The sequence below is a fragment of the Elaeis guineensis genome, chromosome 10 (assembly GCF_000442705.2).
Source record: "Elaeis guineensis isolate ETL-2024a chromosome 10, EG11, whole genome shotgun sequence".
Lineage (NCBI taxonomy): Eukaryota > Viridiplantae > Streptophyta > Magnoliopsida > Arecales > Arecaceae > Elaeis > Elaeis guineensis.
In genome coordinates, this window is record NC_026002.2 from 17,369,510 (window position 1) to 17,393,757 (window position 24,248).

At 46.2% G+C, this 24,248-nt stretch overlaps 1 protein-coding gene and 1 pseudogene across 2 annotated transcripts in view; both read left to right on the forward strand.

Annotated features, from left to right (window-relative positions):
- Positions 1-3,682, forward strand: part of LOC105053298 (DNA repair protein REV1) — a 37,927-nt gene extending 34,245 nt beyond the window's left edge. Inside the window, exons 22-23 of one of the 2 annotated variants that reach the window (XM_073244352.1) lie at positions 3,165-3,299; positions 3,392-3,405. In XM_073244352.1, coding sequence (XP_073100453.1) covers positions 3,165-3,174 — 10 coding nt within the window. In that variant the 3' untranslated portion in view covers positions 3,175-3,299; positions 3,392-3,405. Of the gene's footprint in view, positions 1-3,164; positions 3,300-3,391 lie in introns of both variants that reach the window. The other variant, XM_073244351.1, reaches the window with a different exon arrangement.
- Positions 3,683-9,188: 5,506 nt separating this feature from the next.
- LOC105053297 (probable cinnamyl alcohol dehydrogenase 1) lies at positions 9,189-23,651 on the forward strand (annotated as a pseudogene).
- Positions 23,652-24,248: the final 597 nt, after the last annotated feature.

A 24,248-nucleotide genomic window follows, 5' to 3' on the forward strand; every position in this document is an offset into this window, starting at 1 on the left:
ACTTTATTAAATGGTTTTAAGGTTCTAGATGTATTCATGATGGTGTTGTTACTTTCCTGTGCTATTAGCTCTCTGGTTTACTTCGTTGCATCTATCTGAGTCTTGGCATATCTTTGGCCTATCTTGTTGCCTGTATCTGACATTTTGGTATAACAGCCCTTGGCATATAACTTGGCTTTGATTGGAGTAAGCAAGCTCATTATATAAGGGACTGCACGGCCTGCTATGGCTACTTTGTCCCTGCACTGTCTCTGTCCCTGCTTTTTCTCTTTTTTGTTCTCTGTGTTCTTTTCCTCTTCTGTATTACTTGTTCCCTTCTGCATTTATGTTACATATCCAATTTATTTTGCTGTAATTAATCATCAATTAGAGGTTGTTATTGTTCATTTATTGGTTAGATTTTGCAGATAGATCTGGTGCTATCATGTTAGATATGTACATAGCATCGAAAGCATCTGTGTGCCAATCCTCTTTCTATAGTATTTCATGCCTCCTTTTTTCCTGTTTCCTATCAATTTGTGTTTGTTGTTTTGACCTAATTGCTTTGTTCTTCTTTCTCATCTTGTTCCTATGAGAGATCAGCATGGATCACTTACAGTTTATTTAAATCAGTAGTGCTGTCGTGAAAGGAGGATAAATTCATGATGATCAATAAACATTTCGATATGGTCATGTGTCACAAGTACGTAAGATAGTGTTGAAACTAAAATGCTAGCACACCCACTTTGCAAATGATTTTTTTTTAAAATTTATTTTTTAAGATCTGCTATTGCACAAGCACATCTGAACTCACTCCTGCACCTGCTCACAATCCAGCTAAGATTCAAATTAACAAGTTTTGTATATTTACCATGAATAAAAACTTCCTGGGAGCTCCGGCTGTTTTGCAATATGCTTGGTGCAGAAATCTCAATGAGATTCATATTCTCCTGAAAAGTGGAAATGAGTACCTCTCTGTACGACTCCCATATTCTCCTAGTTTTGTAGATATTTATGCTTCCCTTAGTGATCCCTTGGTTGTCATCCACAAGCCAATGCATGCCCTCAAATCTCGTCAATGCTTCAGATGCTTATTATTACAAAAGCTCTGTACAGTTAAAATTAATATTATCATATTGGACTCCTGATACTTATCGATATAAATGCTCTGTATGTTAAAAAATTAATAAAATCACTTTGGACAAGGATAATGACCTTCTAAAGCATGTACAATCCTTGTAAGTTATTGCCATGAAGAAGAGAATGGTTCATGAAGTTTAGTTTTCTCCCTCATTTGAAGCTCTTAAATGTTCCAGAAATTTTCACATTTGATTGGTAATTTATTGTAATCACTGAAAGCTCAATTTCTTTTTAATATGGTAAGGTTCTGAGACATGTTTTTGAATTGTACCAACATGTTTGTGTATGCAATACTAGTTTTAGCCCAATTATGTTACTGAGACTTGCTTCAAAGCTGAGGAAATGTTGCACCCTTGTTCACTTCCTGTGTTTCTTTTCTTTATCTTCTAATTGTATCCAACCTTATGGATTTTGTAGCAAGTTCCTAGATGTTTAAAGAGGATACCGAGCACTATAAAATTATCCAGGAGATAGGAAAAGATTATTATATATCAAGTAGAAGCAAACCTCTTTGCTATTAGATATATTGTATTCTTCTCTATACCTTTTGAAGACGGAATGCAGATTTCATTTTGGCAGGCCCTAAGGTAGAACCAGTTACTTCCTGGAAAAGCAACCTTGAGAGAGAGAGAGAAAGGGGGGGGGGGGGGGGCATGATAGAAAACTTTTGACATCTAGCATATAAATGACTTTTATTCATGTTTATTTTTGACCAAGTACTAGAAATGCTTTTCCCTAGTTTTGAACAGATTTGAGTTCTCATCAATGCTGAAAGGTGATCACCTAAATCAAATGGTAAATAGAGCTCTTCCTCATCCTGATGAAGCACCTGTATATATTCTGGATTTTTTTTTTTTTTTTTTTTTTCCGGCCATCTAGTGCTTCCCTCTTAGTCTATCATGACCATCTCATGTGATAGATTATAGCGGCAACAAACTCTTCTTCTTGTTTTTTTCTTGTCGCAAGCTCATGTGATATAAAGAAGAAATAAGAGGATAGGCAGTCATGTTTGAGATGAAACTGATCACATTAAAATAAGTGCGAGATATCTAATCAACTTTCTGCAAGTACTTGTAGAAATCTTCTCCTTCTGCAATGGCCCTTTCTTTTTTGGTGTCCGTGTTTGTGCTGGGGCAGGCAGGGAGGGGGAGGGGTGTTGGAAAGGGTAGATATTTTATAGCAGGCTCTGGAATTGCCATTTGGAGCTCTCAAATTGGTACTTAAAAAGAACATTGTTCGTGTACTCTGCTTTGCAAGATTGCAGTGCAATGCACAGTTATAACTGTGATAGTATCTACAGAATTCTATTTTCAAGCACCTTAACATCGATTTCAAAGTTTCTGCAATGCTGCAATTGTCCTTGCTTTTTGATTAAGTTGTCTAATGTTATAACTAGAAAAATCTAATTGATATCCTTAAATATTCTTGACAGTCCTCAAAATACTTATAGTGGCTCGACAGATGTAATCTTTAGCATCCCGGCAAATCTGATGCGATGTAGAGAATCTATCTAGATGAGGATCTTTCTGGTTGGCAGAGCACTTATTTAATCTGTCTAACATTCCTCGATTAAAATTCTCTTCGAAAAATAACTGATACCGATGCAGCCAATCAGTGGTAATCGTTGGGATTTTTTCCTGAAAGTACACCTAAAACCCTTCTTGATATCCTATGCCTCCTGGCTATGGAATCCATCTATTTTTAAAGACATTTGATATGAGCTAGTGAAATTTATTCAGCCACAAGTTTAAAGATTTCAATGAGGCCCCCGCCCACCCCCACTTTGGAGAACTTTTGTAATATATAAACATTAGTGTGCAACAATAGTGTTTACGTGTCTTTTTCAGTTCATTATTAGACTTTTTTGATTCTAATTCGGTATCTAGCATAATATAGTCTGTGCAACATTTTGTTTAGCTGTTGCTGAATGCAGTTCGTAAATATTTGCCTTTTTTTCGTTCAATATGACTGATTTTTGGCAAATGGATGTTCCATTTAGCACATTTGATAAATTTAACTTCATTTGACGTTACTTCTAATATCAGGCTTCTGTGAGTGAGAATTATGGAGGAACATTGAAGCTTTAACTAATGGCACATCAACCTCTGTTTTTCCAAAAGTATATACCACAATGTTTACGCCCGTAGCTGGCAGAAGTGGAGAAGCGTGTCATGCAGAAGGTAACAATGGCATGTGTTTTCCTCTGTTAATCTGTGACTGTTAAAAATGATTTATATGCTGGAATTTTTGATATTTGCTGGAAAAATGTTAGGATGACATGAAACTTGAGAAATGCCCATCACTAATCTCCACTCCGATGAGGATTGCTTACATAGGAGGCGAATCCTGCGGGCGCTTGGACTGTTACCGCTCATGTAAATAAATTAGTCGCTATTGTGTTTCTTTTTTTTATCTTTTTTCCTTTTTTTCCTTCTGCGTATGCAGAGGCTAATGCGTTTATAGAGTGGCAACTGTTCCTGTTCTCTATGTCATATGATTATTCTTTTGTTTATGTCAAGTATGTTCCACATAATGTTGCGTGATGCCAAGACATTTATTTGCATTTTTTTGTTTCATTTGTATCTATGAGGTAATATTTGCTGGTGAAACTCAAATCTGCATCTCCTATCTTGTAGAAAAAAAATGAAGTTTCGAGCTGTGCAATTTTATGGCATAAACCTGAGAAAGGGCCATGCAAAATATGAAGAGCAAGAGTTTGCTAAAAAATTAACTATAATTGTAATTAACTTTTTTTCTTAAGATGAAAATATATTTTTTTAAAAAAATTTTATTGGTTTTCAAAAATAGGAAATGGACATCCAATGTGTGTGTGTGTCTATATATATATATATATATATATATATATATATATGGATAAATTAATAAAAATTTTCATTTGAGTTTAAATTTGGAGGTAGCTTTTAATTTAAGTTTTAAATAAAAAATATTTTCTATTAGAAACATAATTTAAAAATAGCTTTTCAAATGGTACGAAATGATCAAATTACCTCTATAGCTATAAAGAAATGCTAAAATAATATTGCGATATTAAGATATTATGAAGCAGTGCCGTCTTATTGTAAAGAAATATTGTGTTATTGTAATGTAAGAAAATTATAAAATTATATTATTTATTATTTTATTATAAAATAGTATTGTCTTGTTGTAATGTAAAGATATTATAAAAGAATATTGTTTTATTATAATGTAATGGTGTTATAAAATAGTACTGTCTTATTATAAAATAGTATTATTTTATTATAAAGAAATATTATCTTATTGTATAAAAATATAAGAGTTATTTTAGTCAAAAATAATTTTTTTTTAAATTTATATTTGAAATGGAGAATTATTTTTATATAAAATTTAAGTGAGATTTGTTTTTAATTTAAAAATAAAATTAAGAATTTATTCTTAGTTCTGTGTGTGTGAGAGAGAGAGAGGATGGTTGCACATAATTAAGTGTGTGAGAAAGAGAAAACGGTTGCACACAACTAGCTCTGGCGCCCTCACGAATATCAAATCTTTAATAAGGACTCATTTGGTTGACAAGATGCGGAGGGGGAAAGAGATATTTTTTGAAAAGTGGAGAAAGAATCTTTTGTTTGATTGGAGTTTTAAGAAGAAAGAGAGTGAAAAAAGTATTTTTTATATTTTATGAGAAGTAGAAATTCATGGGAAAGGTGGGTTTTGGCACTTTTCGTGACAGAAAAGTGATGATATTTTTTTTCTAAAATATTTTTTTAAAATTTATAGCTAAAATTTAGTAAAATATCAATGGATGGTTAGAATGAAATACTGAATAGTAATATAATATTATATTAATATTATCATAATATTTATATAAATATAATATTAATATTTATTATATTTTAATATTATTTTAATATTTATATTAATATAATATTTTTATTAATATTAATGTAATATTTATATTAATATTATATTATATTTATATCTATATTAATAAATTTATTATATTAAAATATTCATATTATATTAATATAATATTAATATATTAGTATTATATTAACATAATAAATTATTATGGTCTAATGTTATATTATAATATATTAATATTATATTTATATTAGTATAAATATAATATTTATATTTATATAAAATTTATAAGTAAAAATATATGGTTTTATATCTACTAAAGGTATAATAGGTATTTTATATTATTTTTTCAGAAAAATAGGCACTCATCCAAATATAAGCTACTTTATAATAAGTCATTTTCTCACGATCAATTAAACATATCAAAATTTTATTTTCAGAAAATAATTTTTTTGGAGAAGTTACTTCGAACCAAACAAGTCCTGAAAAATGAGCATTATACAAATCTTTGTTTCACTGGAGAGGTGAGTGGAGCCCTGAGGACTGGCAGGGTTGGTGGAGCAGTAATGCAAGTCTTTGCTCCGTTGGAATTTCTGTTGGGAAAGTCAGGCAGGAAACGTGGAGCCCTAGCTCGTGGAGAATATAGAGTGGAGTGAGGCGGTCAGGCATCTCTAGCATTCTTTTTGTTTTTTCTTCTTTCCATGCTCGGAGGCCGGGTGACGAACACGCTTTTTTAGGAATCACACGGGGCTTCCTTGGTCATTGCCTCCGGAATGGATGGATGTGATTCGACCTAAAATTATAAAAGGATCTGAGCGCTCTAAACTAATGTCTCAAATTTACGTTTTTTTTTGTAAAAAAAATAAATCTTCGGCTTTTGAGTAGTTTCAGAAGACCTCAACTCTATGAGATTTGTAGATGATTTGGTTGCTAATTGCAAGAGCGTATTTGGTGGAAAAGGATTCATTTTGGGGAACCGTGGTTGCATCAAGTTATGAGAAATCTCGGCGGAGAATTAGCCGGTCGCGGAGAGTATATAACAAGCACAGAAGTTACTAGGGAGCTGTGCCACTGCCATGGTGGGAGAGCAAGGTCCTGGGACACAACCACCTCAAATTCATACAAAGAAACCTGAACAACCTGCTTCTCAGCTTGGTTCAGTTTTTTTGCCTTCCTGCCTCTTCCTGGCCGCTAGCTCTTCAAAAATTTTGCCAACAAAACAACAACAACAACAACAACCACCAGAAGAAGTAGCACAAGCAGCATTAGGAGTCATGTTGTCGAATTTGGAAATAGCAGATAAGTATATCTCTTGTTTACAATTATCAGACGGTCACATGGAAAAATGCGAAGCCAAAAAATGAATCTTGATACCTCAACCCAACGTTCAACCCAATGCATGTTATGCGATTCACATGGTCTAACCCAACTTGACTAAAATCTAACTTTAGCTTAAGATGGTCTTGGAATAGGAAGTATGGAGACTGATTGCATTAGGTCAGGCTTTCCTCGACTCAGACACTAGCTCGTTGAGCTGCACTACCGACTCCTAACTTCTAGCAAAATAAAACTGAAACTAAATAATTTCCACTATCGAAATGATCAATCTCGCTGACCCATAGGCTTGCACAAAAAGCGAAACAGCTACTTAGTTTGGGCGTCACACATCAGAAAGACTTCTTTGATGGGAATAGGTCATTTGACTCGGTACGTGCTCGAATTCTAGGGAGCGAGACGTTATTTTAAGTTTGCTAAGAAGTCGCTTGATCCAAAACTTTTATTCTTTCCCGATGGGAGTTGTAGTGGAGGAGCTGTTGATCTGATATACGTACAATACCAGTTGGTGGCTCTAACCAGGCCATCATAACTAAAGATTAATAACAAAATCCATAGGAAAGACTCCTTGAGCCATACACACACACATATATATATATATATATATATATATATATATATATATATTCATTATAATAAAGATGTTGAAATATTTAAAAATGGTTTTGATTTCAATTTTCTCTTATCTTGTTTTTATTATATAACATATTCAAAAGCAAGTGATGTCCATGCTTGTAAATTTCAATTTTCTAGAAATCAAGCTAGGGCCAAAAAAAATTGGAGAGCTAGAAGACGGTGTAAGTTGGTGCAGATGGCATGCGGATCACTATATTTAAAAGAAAGCGCAGTTCTTTAGAATTTCGTATAGATTAACTTGAGGCAGGTGATTTATCTATCATCATTAGGAATTCGTATAAATGAATGGTCTGGATGCACAAAGCTCCAAGACATTTGACAGATATCATCTAGTGAGTCAAATATATGGTCATTAATTATTATGACCATTACAGAAGTCGAATACATTTGGGATTGTCTATTGCCATGAACTGTTATGACCATTGTAGAAGTCAAACAAATCAGACAGGCTCTTAAGATAATTTAGTCTAATGGAACCAATAAGTTTCTTTGATCAGGTCTTACCAGCCACCAACTCTATTTCTTTTTTCCCCTCTATCTTAATAAAACCAAGTTATCTCAAGTTCTCTTTCATATAAGGATCATGACATCATGACTCAAGCACTCAAAGCATATTGGTTGTATCCCCTTGACATATTGTTGGTATGTTATATTTTTATTTTAAATTGTCATATAACTAAGTACACAAAATAACTGCACAATTTTTCAAGTTAACTATCACCTTCACCAATTTATCTGGCTTGACCCAACATTAAGCTATTTTCAAATGTTATATATTAATTTGTAGGATTTTTTTTTTTTTTGGCAGTTTAGTTCCTAAATTTTTTCATAGTTGCATCCTGGTCTGTCTTTTTGGATGTATATAAAAGTCCTTGTAAAGTGCTCCACTCGTACAAATCGGCCATTGCTCCATCCTTTTCTCAAAATATTGATCTCCGAGCCATTCCATGCCATCACAGTGCAGATTTTGTCCGGCCATAACACCTGCACTTAAAAGGAAAATTCTTTGCGCACCACGGGTGGTGTAAAAAATTTGATGTGGAATACATCATTTTATTCAATTGATTCACATAGTTACTTCTTTTCAATATATATTTAATATCTGCAGATCAATTTTTTTATTTAAAAATTTTATATGATAAAAATACTCCTATTCTTTGATAAAATTATGATATCCTATGTCCATATTATGACATCCTGCATCTAAAAAGTTATAATTTTTATTCACAGGATGTCATAATATAACACAGAATGTCATAATATGCATAGAATACCATAATTTTTTTCAAAGAATAAGAATATTTTTGTCATTTAAAATTTTCAAACGAAAAGATGAAGCTGCAAGCATTAAATGCACGTTGAAAAATTGTTAGACAAAAATATCTCTTCCATATTATGATATTCTGAACTATATTATGACATCGTGGGCTATAATATGTCACAGGATGTTATAATATTTTTTCAAAGAACAGAGATATTTTCGTCATACAAAATTTTTAAACAAAAATACCGATTTGCTGGTATTAAATATGCGTTGAAAAATAGTGACTAAGTAGACCAATTGGATAAGACGATGTACTCTACGTCGGATTTTCTACACCGTCTATGATGCACAAAGAATTTCTCTTGCCCTTAAATATAATAGATTCTTCGATTCCGGCCCAAAGAAGAAATTCGAAACTAGTAAATTAGAGACCACACACCTTAAGATATTTAAAGATTCTTAACCCAAAAAATGATATCAGAGACTTCTCCTAATCAAAATGTAAGAATAGAAGTCACTCATTCTTATTTTAGAGTCTAATTTTTTCTAACTAAATATGTCAAAAATCTTATGGTACTTTAACCAAATTTCTTGGAGGACTAGAATCATCAAACATAAAAGGTGCTATGCGCTCACCTAAAAATAGGATGCGCACTTGATTACTTGTGCCATGGCACTCTACCCTCACTGCTTTGTGGGTCCCATCAGTTTCATGAGTAGGAAACCAATCTCAAGCATCATTTTCTTGACAACCATGTGTACACTAGACATGCTTCATATCTTGCAAATATTTTGCTGATATTCCAACATCCAGTGGAAATTCTGTCCTTGTGAAGGTTGTAACTAATGGAGGCACGATGTACATATTGTAAAAGGTTTTGGACAGATGGGGAAATATATGGAACATCATACATTCTGACTTGTTCCTATAGCTTCATTTTTCCATCGCAATATAAATGATCTCGTCTTCAAGGCCAAGGAAGGAGCACCCCAGAGCAATCACTACCACATCCTTTATTCCATTTTTCTTCCTTCTTCCTAGGAAATGGCTGGTGCCGGATCCAACAACAGAGATATCACAGGGTGGGCAACGAGAGATGCCTCAGGAGTCTTGACACATTATACCTATACACTAAGGCAACAAAAATTCTTCCCTCAGCCTTCATATGTATTCTTTCCAAATCCTATAGCAACTCCTTCTCAACCATATGCATTTGTTTTGTTATTGGCTCAAAGTAGGGAAACCGGCCCGGAGGATGTTTTCATCAAGGCGTTGTACTGTGGGATTTGCCACACTGATATCTACCCAGCAAAGAACCACATGGGCACGTCCAATTATCCAATGGTCCCTGGCTATTTATTTCTTTCTCTTTCCTCCAAAATCTTTTTCTATCCATCAACTCATGCTAAACCAACATGAAACAATCAAATAATTCTAGGAATCAAAGCTCGGCGCCTTAAAGCTTTTGCTTATGTGTGTACTACAATCTTGAGACAGCTCTAAACAGATTCTTGCCATGGCGCTTCATGAATCTTTCCGGATTTGTTTTCTGGTTCTACCTATTTACCTGCTTTGATTTATCTAATAATGCAATTGGTTTTGCGTTGTAATAATCCAGAATTTCATATTCGAAAAGACTAGTCGAAATATATTATTATAGAGGAATGGGATCATTAATCCCACATTGATTGTAAGTCAAGAAGGACTGCGATTTATAAGAGATGGGATTTTCTCTTTCCTATGAGGTATTTTTTGAAAAGTAAAATTGTGAAACAAATGGATCAGAATAGACAATACCTCACGTGCCGAACTACAAGTTCTTGATTGCAACATTAGCGCCTACCATGGGGTCGATATATCTTTAGTGAACTGTGATAGACCTCCTGTCCATACAGTCTTCTTCTTGATTGGGAGAGCTATGTTGTGGAGGGATGTGATCATTAATCTCACATCGGTTGTGAGTTAAAGAAAATTTTAACTTATAGGGAACGGGACTTTCTCTCCCTATATCTTTTGAAGGGCAAAACCGTGAGACTATGGGCTAAAGCGGATAATATCTCACTTACCAAGACACGGATCTTTGACTGCAACACGTATTATTTAGATTCCTTTGCTCTATGATCTTCTTGGTGAATAATCGATATGGAGCTTGTTGGGGGATACCCACCGACCGACCGACCGGCTATCGGAGGGTCCGAACGTCTGGCGGCCCGACTAACCGACTATCGGAGGGCCCGACCTGGCAGCCCGGCCGACTAACCGACGACCCGACGGACGACTCTGACTGGCCGATCGTAAGTCGGGCGACAGGCCGACGGACGCCATCAGCGGCTAACTGCGGCCATTCCACGGTCCATTCCCGACCGACTAAACCCAGAGGTCCGGTAGCCGACCCACATGAAGCTCGCCGACCGACGGAGGAGTCCGACGCCACTCTGCTGGCCACCGACCCTGGGTCGGCCGACTCCACCAACCGCCGTACGGCCGTCAGACGTTGTCAGCTCTGACACGGACATGCGGCACAGTTACCTAGGGGCATTGTCCCGCCGAGAACCGGGTCAACCCTGGTGATTAGACGGCTACACGGCGACATGACATTTTCACGGCGGCTCTGACAGCCTACAGTGAGTTGACAGTTCCTCACTTGTCCGCGCCATTAATGATGGCGCCATACCGTGCTCCACTATATATACCGGGGAAGGCAACAGTGCAAGCGATCGATCCGCCTGTCTCTCCCACATACGCAGGCTCGCCCCTCTCTCTCTCTCTCTCCCTCTCTCCCTCTTAGAGCTCTCTGTCTGCATTTCACTGTTGCCCAGTCACCTCTCTGACTTGACCGTCGGAGGGTCCCCGCCGGAGCCGCCTCCGGTCAGTGCGGACTTCCTTTTGCAGGTGCACGCTTCCCGGCGATCGGGCGACGAGGCGATTGGCCGCAACAGATTGGCGCGCCAGGAAGGGGACAGCATGACAAAGACAAGAGCTCAACGATCGAGAGTCACTGGGTCGGCAAGGCGTTCTTCCCGCCGGGAAGAGGCCTCTCCACCATCACCGGCGGCGGAGCCTAGCTCTCCGCGCCCTGCAGTGACTACGGAGGCGCAGATTGCGGCCATTGTACGGCAGATGACCGTACTGACCGACGCAGTCAAAAGCCTCCAGCAACAACCGGCGGCCCGACCTATGCCTTCCAGGAGCAGCCGCCGACGGTCGCGCCGACCCCTGCCGCCTCCAGGCGAGCACTCCCAACAGCGCTCCCACGGGGAGGAGGAGGGGCGACCACGGCGCGACGACCGACGGTCTCAGTGGCCCTCTCCTTCCCCGTTGGAACGGGCGAGGAAGGAAAAGCGGCCGCGCACACCGTCGGCCTCTCCTTCAGAGTCTTTCGGAGGCTCCACTCCTGGGGTCTCCCAGCATCGACGAGCGGACGACTACGAGCGACGGTTCGAGGAGATCGACCGCCGACTCGCCCAATTGCAGATGGACGGCCAGAAGTCTTCGAACGACGTCGACTTCCAGACCGCCCAACCTCTCTCCCGACTGGTCCTCGACGAGCCGATTCCCAGTCGGTTCAAGATGCCGCACGTGGAGCCCTACGACGGCTCCACCGACCCAGTCGACCACCTCGAGAGCTATAAAGCTCTCATGACAATTCAAGGGGCAACCGACGCTCTTTTTTGCATCGGTTTCCCCGCCACACTTCGCAAGGCTGCCAGGGCTTGGTACTCCGGTCTTCGATCGGGCAGTATCCATTCCTTCGCGCAGCTCGAGCACTCGTTCGTGGCCCATTTCAGCACCAGCCGAAAGCCACCGCGAACGTCGGATAGCCTTTTCTCCCTCAAGCAGGGGGAAAACGAGACGCTCCGACACTTCGTGGCACGATTCAACGCTGCCACGCTCGAGGTCCGGGACCTCAACGAGGACATGGCGGTTTCAGCCATGAAGAGGGGCCTGAGGTCGTCCCGATTTACTTATTCTCTGGACAAGACCCTCCCCCGAACATACGCCGAGCTACTGGAGCGCGCATACAAGTATATGCGCGCGGACGAAGGAGCGTCCGACCGACGCTTGGTCGAGCCCAGGGGTCCGAAGGAGAAGCGAAGAAAAGGTCGGGAGCCCGCCGAACCAAGCAGGCCCCCGGCCGGTAGTCGGCTTTCTCCACCCCGACAGATCCAAAAATCACCCCGCCGACAGACTCCGAGGTCGGTGCGTCCCAGGTATGACTCCTACACTCCTCTCTCCGCTCCCCGTGCGCAGATCTTGATGGAGATCGAAGGGAAGGAATACCTGCGACGGCCTCCGCCTCTGAAGGCAAAGGGCCTCGACCATCGGAAGTACTGCCGGTTCCATCGGAGCCACGGCCACGACACCGAGCGATGCATCCAGTTGAAGGACGAGATCGAAAATCTCATCCGCCGAGGGTATCTCGGCAAGTTTCGAAAGGGTCCGCCGACCCGACCGACTGCCGATCGACGCCCCCAGCCGACTGAAGAGGCACCGACTAACCAGCCGACGGCCGGAGTCATCAACATGATTTCCAAGCGGCTGGGATCGGGGACATCTACAGGGGGGGGAGCCGACGAAAAAGCCACGACTGAACGACGTAATCACCTTCGCGGAAGACGACGTTCGGGGCATCCAGACTCCCCACGACGACGCTGTTGTTGTGTCGGCGACAATAGCCAATTACGATGTAAAACGAATTTTTGTTGATAATGGAAGTTCGACAAATATTTTGTTTTACTCGACCTTCTCCCGAATGCGACTACCGACGGATCGACTTAGTGGGGTCTCCACGCCCTTGATTGGCTTTGCCGGAGACACCGTCACGACAGAAGGAGAAATCACCCTGCCCGTGACGGTCGGTACCGAACCACGGCAAAGCACGGTCTCCCTCATCTTCGCGGTCGTCCAAGTCCCTTCGGCCTACAATGCCATACTCGGGCGACCCGGACTGAACGCCCTCAGGGCAATCGTCTCGACGTACCATCTCCTTGTTCGATTCCCGACCAGAAACGGAGTCGGAGAGATGTGCGGAGATCAACAGCTCGCTCGACGATGCTTTCAAATCTCCGCCCAAAGCAACGAGACAAAGGATCCCCTGACAATCGACAAACTGGATCAACGGGAGGAGGAAGAGCGGGGTTCGCCGGCCGAGCAGCTCGAGGCGATCCCGATAGGAGAAAATCCCGACAGAAAAGTTTGGGTCGGGTCTCAATTGCCCGACGCCGAACGCCACCGACTGGCGGAGCTCCTGACGGCCAACGCCGACATATTCGCATGGTCGGCAGCTGATATGTCGGGCATCCCTCCGGAAACAATGACTCACCGACTCAACATCGATCCGACGATGAAACCGGTGAGGCAGAAGAAAAGATCCTTCGCCCCAGAAAGGCAGAAGGCCATCGACGAGGAAGTGGACAAGCTGCTCGAAGCGGGCTTCATTCGGGAATCCACGTATCCCGATTGGCTCGCCAATGTCGTCATGGTCAAGAAAGCCAACGGGAAGTGGAGGATCTGCATCGACTACACCGACCTCAACCGAGCATGCCCGAAGGATAGCTTTCCACTCCCAAAGATCGACCAGCTGGTGGATGCGACGTCCGGATTTCGACTGCTCAGCTTCATGGACGCCTTCGCCGGGTACAATCAGATCCGGATGGCGCCTGAAGACGAGGAGCACACCGCGTTCGTGACCCCCAAGGGCCTCTACTGCTACAGGGTGATGCCCTTCGGATTGAAGAACGCCGGTGCCACCTACCAGCGACTCGTCAATAAGGTCTTCAAAGACCAGATCGGCCGCAACATGGAAGTGTATGTGGACGACATGCTGGTGAAGAGCACGCAGATCCCGGACCATGTTCAGGATCTCGAGGAGACCTTCCGCACCCTTCGACGACACCGAATGAAGCTCAATCCGACCAAATGCGCCTTCGGGGTGACCTCGGGGAAGTTCCTCGGATTCCTCGTTTCTCAGAGAGGGATCGAGGCCAACCCTGAGAAGATAAAGGCGATCCTCGCCATGCGTCATCCGAACACCAAGAAGGAGGTCCAACAACTGAACGGGAGAATCGTCGCTCTTAGCCGATTCATTTCCCGATCAGCCGAAAGGTGCCTCCCGTTCTTCAAAACCTTGCGCCAGGCGAATGGTTTCTCTTGGTCGGATGAGTGCGAACAGGCCTTTGAAGACCTGAAGAGGTACTTGGCTTCCCCGCCGCTGCTCGTAAAGCCGCAGATCGGGGAGACCTTGTATCTCTACTTGGCCACATCTTCTGAGGCGATCAGTTCGGTGCTCGTTCGGAAAAACGAGTGCCGAACCCATCAGCCCATCTACTACATCAGCAAAGTGCTCCACGGCGCCGAAGCCAGATACTCGGAGACGGAAAAGATGGTCTTCGCCCTGACCGTATCCGCGCAACGGCTCCGCCCATACTTCCAGGCCCATGCCATCGTGGTACTCACCAACCAGCCCCTGAGGGCCGTACTGCGCCGACCCGACACATCCGGACGACTCGCTAAGTGGGCAATGAAGCTTAGCGAGTTCGACATTCAGTACCGACCAAGGCCTGCCTTGAAGGCTCAGGTCTTGGCCGACTTCATCGCCGAATGCCCGACGACCGACAAAAGGTCGGGAGCTGAAGGCCCGGGACGAGATTCGGTCTCTGAGCGGGACCCGATCTCCACCTGGGTACTTCACATCGACGGAGCCTCCAACGCTCAGGGAAGCGGGGCCGGGCTCCTGCTCACGAACTCGGACGGGGTAGTCATCGAATACGCCCTCCGGTTCGACTTCAAGGCCTCCAACAATCAAGCCGAATACGAGGCACTCCTCGCGGGCTTGAGGATGGCGAAGGAATTGGGCATCGACAGCCTCCGGGCATTCTCCGACTCTCAGCTGATCGTGGGGCAGGTCAAGGGCGACTTCGAGGCGCGAGATCCGACCATGATCAAGTATCTTCAGAAGGTAAAGGATCTCGTGGCCCGCCTCGCGTATTTCGAGATCTCCCACATCCCCAGGACGGAGAACGCCCGTGCCGATGCTCTCTCCAGATTGGCAACGTCGGCCTATGATTCTTTGGGTCGGACGTTTGTCGAAAACCTCCAACAGCCGAGCATTGATCGGGTCGAAGAAGTGCAGCAGCTAACGTCCGAACCAAGTTGGATGGACCCGATCGTCCGGTACTTGTCCGACGGGACCAGTCCCAAAGATCCCGCGGAGGCCAAGCGACTCCGATGGTCGGCGTCACAATATGTGATCATGGACGGCCGACTCTACAAGAGGTCGTTCTCCCTCCCTCTGCTCAGGTGTTTGGGACCGACCGACGCCGACTACGCTCTCCGAGAGGTTCACGAAGGAATTTGTGGGAATCACTTGGGGGGCAAGTCCTTAGCCTTCAAGGTCTTGCGACAGGGCTACTACTGGCCGACCATGAGGAAGGATGCGGCAGAGTTGGTCCGAAGGTGCGAGCCATGCCAGAAGTATGCCAATATTCAGCGCCAACCGGCCAGCCAAATCGCTCCCATTGTCGCTCCGTGGCCCTTCGCTCAGTGGGGAGTCGATATTCTCGGCCCCTTCCCACCGGCGTCGGGCCAAAGGAAGTTCATCGTTGTCGCCATCGACTACTTCACGAAGTGGGTCGAGGCCGAGCCCTTGGCGCAGATCACCGAGCGGAAGATGGAGGACTTCGTCCAAAAGTCCATCATCTTCAGGTTCGGATTGCCGCACACCATCATCACCGACAACGGACGGCAATTCGACAACCAAGACTTCAAGGACTTCTGCGCCAGGTTCCACATCCGTCATCGACTAACTTCAGTCGGGCACCCACAGTCCAATGGCGAGGTCGAGGTGACGAACCGAACCTTGCTCCATGGACTCAAGACCCGACTGAACGAAGCCAAAGGTCTCTGGGTCGACGAGCTGGGCTCCGTCCTATGGGCTTACCGAACGACCCCCCGTGTCCCGACCGGGGAGTCGCCGTTCAGTTTGGCCTACGGGACAGAAGCTATGATCCCGCTCGAGATTGGCCTGCCATCTTCAAGGGTCGAGCAGTACCGCGAACCGGACAACTCCGAAAGCCGGAGGGCCGACCTAGACCTCCTCCCCGAACTGCGAGATGAGGCTCAAATCCGAATGGCCTCATACCGACAGAGGGTCGCCCGGTACTACAACGCCAAGGTCAGACCAAAGCTCTTTAAACCTGGCGACCTAGTCTTGAGGAAGGCGGAGGTGTCGAAGCCCTTGGACCAAGGGAAGATGGCTCCCAATTGGGAAGGACCCTACAAGGTTGCTGACACCTTCGGGCCGAGAGCCTATCGGCTGGAAACCCTTGAGGGAAAAACCATTCCCCGGACTTGGAACGCCGACAACTTGAAGCTGTATTACCAGTGAATCCTGTAATTCAATCATCGGAATACAAGTTCAGTTTGAAAAATCGGAGTTCTAACTCTTCGACTACTGATCGGCGCTCAGCCCCGACGCATCGACGCGGACCTGGAACCGACGACACATCGGCCCCTTACTCGGACCGATGCATCTACGATGACGGGAGTTTATACTCCTTCTACGGCCGAATTTTCGGGCAGAATCCATCGGCCGCCTGGCCGATCGGGCCCCGACCGAAGAAAGGCTAAAAGCCCACGCGGCTATTGCCGCGACTTCCGACCAGGCTACGGCCGGTCGAGGGATATTCGGCTTACCACCGTCTATCACATGATGCGACCTCAGTCGCACCCACTACTCGCCGACCGACCTGCGGCCGGCTGAACGACACTCGGTTCGCCACCGTCTGTCGAAGGACATGAGAACCCGACGCAAGAGCTTGGGATCCGACTTACTATCGCTCCCCCGACACTGCGCCGGTCGATGTTCGACTGAACGCATCTACGGAAGTCCGACTACCGAACCTTACCAGGTTCGATCGGATCCCGACTTAACAGATGCGCCCGAATAGCGACTACAATTATTGAAAACCGACCTAAAGTCGGGACACAAGCTACTTCGGAGCTGTGCAAGCCGGTTAAGTCCTACCGACTTACCCGAGTTGGCGACTTCTCTAAGTTGGCGACTAGGGTTCGACATTACAGCGATAAGAAACATTACAAACAAGAAGCAAAAGAGAAGACAATTTCATTCATTGATTAAAAGAAATTACAAAGTCGGGCCGAAGCCGATTACATGTATTGTCAAGAAGAAATAAAAGGAGGACAGTCGGCTGGACCGATCATTCGTCCTGGATAGTCTCTTCGGCCGACGGAGGATCGGGAAGGATCGGCGTCTCGACCATGAGCGGCGCTGGGTCGACGGCAGAAGGGTGTCCTTCAGTCGGCGAAGGGCCTCCGGTCGGCTCCGGCTCTGGGACGGCTTCCTCCGCTGGGATGATGCCTCCCGACAGATGGTCGGCCTCCTCTTCGGTTCCCTCCTCTTCGACGAGTAGCGGCGCGACTCGGCTGACGTCCACCTCCGGGTACAAGGCATGGACGGCATCCCGACCATCTTCGAACCCGACCCGGTAGGAGGCGAAGCCCGATTCGAGCATCTCCTCCTTGAACCGGTCGGAGGCCCGGAAGTCCTCAACCGCACGATCGGCCGACTCCCTCGCCGACCGTGCCTCGTCCTCAATGTGGGCCAGCTCCTCCTTCGCCAACTCCGCCTCGGCCCTGGCAATTTCGGCGTCGATTTGGGCGATGGACAAGTCCTCTTCGGTTTCCGCGAGCTTCCCCAGGCTGACCCGAAGTTGCTCGCGTTCCCCTTGGAGTTCGGAGGTGGCACTGTCCCGTTCGCGTCGAAGACGACGCACGACCCGACCTTTGTGCTTGGCCTCCTTCTTGGCCGACTTCAGTTCGGCCATAAGCCGGGAGACCTCGTCCGTCAACTTGGCCTCCCGGTCGACCGACTCCTGTAGTTGGTCGACTAGCATCGTTCTTTCGGCCTCGGCCGCCGCCGACCTTTCCTTGAAGGCTGCCCGAACGTCGCCGAACCTTCGGTATCCGGCCTCCAACTCGGACATGGTGAAGATCAGCTGCCGACGGAAAAAAGGCTTTGTCAGAATTATGTGGCAAGCAAAAATTTTTAAGAGAAAAGGTGACGCGAAGCTTACCTCCACCATCGACGGGTAGAACCGCGACAGCATCTCGGTCACCTGCCGAGATCGCAGCGACTGAACGTCGGTAGGGAGGAGGATCCCCTGGCACAACCTCCTCGCAAGGTTGTGATCGGCCAAGGCCGATGCACCCTCGGGGTAGTATGCGCTGGGGGCATTGATCTCTCCTCCTCCGAGGGCTCCATCGGGGCTTTCCCCCGATCAGCTGCCCCGACCGACGGGACTGGCAGCGATGGGACGCTGGAGTTCGACCCGGCGCCCCCCGTTGCGCCAGCGGACGCCTCCGGACGATGTTCGGCTTCCCGAACGACATCCGGCTCCACCCGCGGCGGCGAAACCGCCGACACTCCTTCGGCCACTTCCTCGGTCGGCCTCTCCTCGACTCGGACGGTCGGAGCCGCGAGGGCTATAATCGGCTCCGACCCCTCGGTCGCCGACGCTTCCACGGTTGGCGGGACCGGGGCTGGTCTCTTGGAAGGGCGCGAAGGGCCTGCCCCCGACGCTGGCCTCTTCCTCGCGGCGGCAAACTGACGAATTTCGGCGTCGGTCGGCCTCATCCTCGGCGGTGTCCCTGCAAAACCGACCACTGTTAAAGGCCGGACCAGAACTACCCTAAAGCCGAACAAAAAGAAAAGCTGAGGAATCGGGCGATACCTATTCGGGGGACCAGACTCAGGCCGGCATCATAGAGAGCTTGCTCGGTAACAAGCTCCCTCTGCTTCGGGACCAACATGTCTTTGAGTCGGTGGAAGTCCTCCCGGTCGTCCACGTCGACCCGACTGTTGTCATTGGCCTCAGTTCGGGGTACACCCCAGCGAGAAGGAAAGCCCCAAGAGGAGGAAGAGGAAACAAAGAAAAACTGGTTCTTCCATCCATGAATGGACGATGGAAGACCGGTTATGAAGGCAAGACCCTTCCGGGGGTTGAAGAGCCACCACCCTCGGGCCTTGGGGTGGGGTCGGAGCACGAAGAAGGCCCGGAAGAGGGAAACGCGGGGGTTGGTCGGCAAGAGCTGACACAACAGCGCGAAAGAAATGATTAGTCGGACAGAGTTCGGCGCCAGTTGCGCCGGACAGAGTCCGTAGTAATCAAGCAGATTCCGGACGAACTCCGGAATCGGAAGTCGAAGACCCGCACGAAGGTCCTCAACATACAGCCCCAGGTCGCCGGGCGGAGGGTTGTTGACCCGACCGCCGGCCCCTGGAGCATAGAGCCGAAACTGCTCCGGGATGCGATAGTGCTCCCGAAGCTGATCGACGTTCGGCCCCGAAAGCGAGGAGGCCTCATCTTCCGGAGCCGATCGGGTGTCGTCGGTCGGGTTCCCCGACCGAGCTCCCTGAGTCGGTTTCCTGGTCATTGTGCAGGAACCGAAAGAAAGGAAAGGAGGGAAGAAAGCAAGAAGGGGAAGGAGGACCACGAACCCGATGGACCCTCCGGAAGTAGAGAAGAGCTCTGCCCGCGACGACCGAAAAATCGCCCGGACAGAGTTTCCCCAGCAAATGGCAAATGTGGGTCAGGGTCCGGGAGGTCCTATATATATAGGGCCGACCGACGGCCGAGATGCTCCCGCGCCGACCAAGGTCCTCCAGATGCGCGACGCGTGGCGCCCGCCGGTTGGCTAAGGATTCGGCGCGCTTCGCCCGCACCGCCCGCATTAAATGCCGGAGCGGGCGCCGGCCAACCACCTTGACACGCGGCGCGCGGGGGTTGGCTCCGCAGTCGGCCGCCCGCGCCGGTCCGCGTTCCCGATGGGACGCCTCATCCACGATCGGCGCCGAATATCCGATCGACTGACGCCGTATCGTCCGGCACCCGATCTTCTGGCACCGACGTGACGGCTGACAACGACAAGACGTGGCGTCTGACACCTGACGCCGGCGCGACTTCCGGCATCGACTAGACGTTCGGATCACTGGGATTCGTGAGATGTCTGACAACGGATCAGCCGGCGGTACGGTCGGATCTGCACATGCGACAAATCCACTCCCAGTCGTCCGGCCTTGCTACCCGAATGAAGACATCGACCAGCTCTCCATCCGACTTGGGAGTGGAGGGGGGCAACTGTTGGGGGATACCCACCGACCGACCGACCGGCTATCGGAGGGCCCGAACGTCTGGCGGCCCGACTAACCGACTATCGGAGGGCCCGACCTGGCAGCCCGGCCGACTAACCGACGACCCGATGGACGACTCTGACTGGCCGATCGTAAGTCGGGCGACAGGCCGACGGACGCCATCAGCGGCTAACTGCGGCCATTCCACGGTCCATTCCCGACCGACTAAACCCAGAGGTCCGGTAGCCGACCCACATGAAGCTCGCCGACCGACGGAGGAGTCCGACGCCACTCTGCTGGCCACCGACCCTGGGTCGGCCGACTCCACCAACCGCCGTACGGCCGCCAGACGTTGTCAGCTCTGACACGGACATGCGGCACAGTTACCTAGGGGCATTGTCCCGCCGAGAACCGGGTCAACCCTGGTGATTAGACGGCTACACGGCGACATGACATTTTCACGGCGGCTCTGACAGCCTACAGTGAGTTGATAGTTCCTCACTTGTCCGCGCCATTAATGATGGCGCCATACCGTGCTCCACTATATATACCGGGGAAGGCAACAGTGCAAGCGATCGATCCGCCCGTCTCTCCCACATACGCAGGCTCGCCCCTCTCTCTCTCTCTCCCTCTCTCCCTCTCAGAGCTCTCTGTCTGCATTTCACTGTTGCCCAGTCACCTCTCTGACTTGACCGTCGGAGGGTCCCCGCCGGAGCCGCCTCCGGTCAGTGCGGACTTCCTTTTGCAGGTGCACGCTTCCCGGCGATCGAGCGACGAGGCGATTGGCCGCAACAGAGCTAAATACATGTCTACATAGATCCTCATAATAGTTTATTAAGCAATTACTTACTTTGTATTTTAATCTATGTTTGTTTGAAAATTTTAGTAGACATGAAGTTGTTGGCGAAGTGGTTGAGGTGGGATCAAAGGTCAGCAAGTTTAGAGTTGGGGACACGGTTGGGGTCGGAATGATTGTTGGGTGCCGCCGAGCATGCATGCGGACCTTGCAGGGCCAACATAGAGCAATACTGCAACAAGAGGATTTGGTCATTCAACTACGTCTACACTGATGGAAAGCCCACCCAAGGTGGCTTTGCTTCTGCCATGATTGTTGATCACAAGCAATTTTAACTAAAAAAGATTTATGCCAAAGAGCCTCTCTACTGTATTATATTATTGCCTTCTACAAATGCAAACTGTATGCGCATGCACGTGCCCGGATATATACACATACATATTCAGGCATATTTGCATATGTGTATGCATAGATATTGGAAGAAGAAAGAGTGTCGAAATACCATCCCAATTCCATCTTCGAATAGAATAATTATGGCCCAAGTTTAGTACCAGCTTTCTCTCATTCACATATTTGACGTGAATGCTTTGTTATTCTTTCCGTTGTTTGCTAATATTGGGTTTAGCCTTTGTTATGTTATACCATACAATGGATGGTTGAACAGCATCCATTATCTATTAATCCATTCCGGTGATAGCTACGGTAGAGGCCGACTTTCATCGCTGCTCGATAGATGGGTCTTGTAGTCAAGCTCCTTTCTCCTTTTGCACTCGAGGGCTAATCTTTGTTCGACCCAAGGAAATGCTTGCACGCCTCTATTACCTTTTGGGATGCCTATGCCCTATAAAAATCATCTATTTGAGATTGTGCTTTAACCTATAGGTTTTGAATAAGATTAGAATTTTAGCTCCAATGATATAGCACTGATGGCTCAGGCCCCAAAAATAAGTTTTTTATATTTTATAAACAGTGACTCAGCCAAATATGACCATTACCAATGACATCACTCATTATTTGTGAACGATTAATTATAGCTAATATTGTAGTTTTATAAAATAATAATCAAAGACTTGACTTCATCTGATATAACTGGAGCATTGCTTTAAGTGCACACAAAATTGAAGAGTTTTAACTGGGACCTGGATTTCGATCATTGGTGTGCCAATGACTCGATACTGAACAACAGGTTTGTGGTGAAAATCCCGGACAGTTTAGCACCAGAACAAGCAGCACCACTCCTGTGTGCAGGCTTGACTGCATACAGTCCACTGAAGAGTCTTGGTTTGATGACGAGTGGATTGAAGGGAGGGATCCTTGGCCTTGGAGGAGTAGGACACGTGGGAGTCAAGATTGCTAAGGCCATGGGCCACCATGTCTCTGTCATCAGCTCCTCCGACAAGAAGAGGGAGGAGGCCATGGATCACCTTGGCGCCGATGCTTACCTCGTGAGCTCCGACACCGATCAGATGGCAGCTGCCATGGATACTCTCGACTACATCATCGACACAGTCCCGGTGTTCCACCCTCTGGAGCCCTATTTCTCTCACCTCAAGGTTGATGGCAAGTTGATCATGATGGGTGTCTTTAACAAGCCCATGCAGTTTGTGACTCCTGTGATCATGCTAGGTCAGTATCTCCATCTTCTGCTGGCAATGACTACTTTTACCGCTTGGGTGCAAGTGAATTCAGCTTATATGATGCAAGTTGCTTATGCTTGCTACCAACAAAATTGAGTTGTTATTGATCATAAATGTCATGCAACTTGTCTCTAGATGCATGCTGAGCATCTTTTGGTATTTATTTCGTTTAGCTATGTGTGTGACTCTTAAGGTCACATATATTAAGGCAAGTTTCAATTCAACTTGCTTCCTATTTAATTTTGTGGCCTGAAAGGTCAACCCACCAAGGCACGGTTCACTATAGAAAAGAGTTCAGAGAACAAAAATATAAAAACAAGATTTCACCCAACTTATGAGATCATATCTGATCCAATCTCCGACCTATCACCTACAAGAAGATCCTAGCCAATTCGAGCCTAACATATATACAAGGGAGAAGGTACAAGTTAGTATGCAGTTAGGAGTGCAATTTTTTGCGATAGCTATACCTTGAAAAGATAAAGCACTACATATATTTCGTTAGTTTGGTAAAAGTCATACTCATTCTTTCTCACTTCCCTACCACTACGTTTCCTTACTTCTAAACTTGTAGGAAAGAGAAGTTTTCAACAAAGAAAATTTGCAAACTTCTATTAGCCGTTTGAGTTTGTACTAAAATAATAATTTGGTGCGACTTTTGACAGGAAAGAAGTCCATCAGAGGGACTCTCACTGGGAGTATGGAGGAAGCGCAGGAGATGTTAGTTAGAGTTTTGTGAGGAGAAGGGGCTGACATCCATGATTGAGATGGTGAAGATGGACTACGTGAACCAAGCAATGGAGAGGCTGGAGCGTAACGATGTCCGATATCGGTTTGTTGTGGATGTGGCTTGCAGTTAACTCCAAACATAATCACCTCAAACAATCAGGAAACCAATGAGAGGGTCTAAATGTGTTTCAACTAGTCGTATATATGGTGGCAAGTTTCATTGTATTAATTAATTGTATCTATTCTTCCCTTGAGAGTGGTTCATGGAACGGTTGATTTTAGAATAAGAATTAGAAGCTACCCTGAACTTTTTCATGAATGCTTGATTGGTTTCCAGAAGTAGGAGACGGACATAATCCTAAAACTTACGTCAAATTGAGAGAATGTCCCATCTCATATAAGTCAGAGTTTCATTTGATTTGTAATAAATATGAGAGTAATGATGTTCTCTTTCCCACATTACAATATAACTTTTTAGTTAAGAAAAATTTTGGACAAGATTGCGAAAGGTACATCATTGTCTGTTGGAGGCACGTTGGCTCTTCCTCTGATGTACTGACTTTCGCATATGCGAAGTATTATTTGCTTCAATTTTTTGCCGCTATGGTATAGGATCTCATAATTTTATCTTTCAAAAGATGCTTCATGAGAAAGAGAAGATTCTATCTCATATAAATCAAAATCTTTCTGACTCATAATCAATATGAGACTAATAATATCTTTGTTTTTACATCATAACA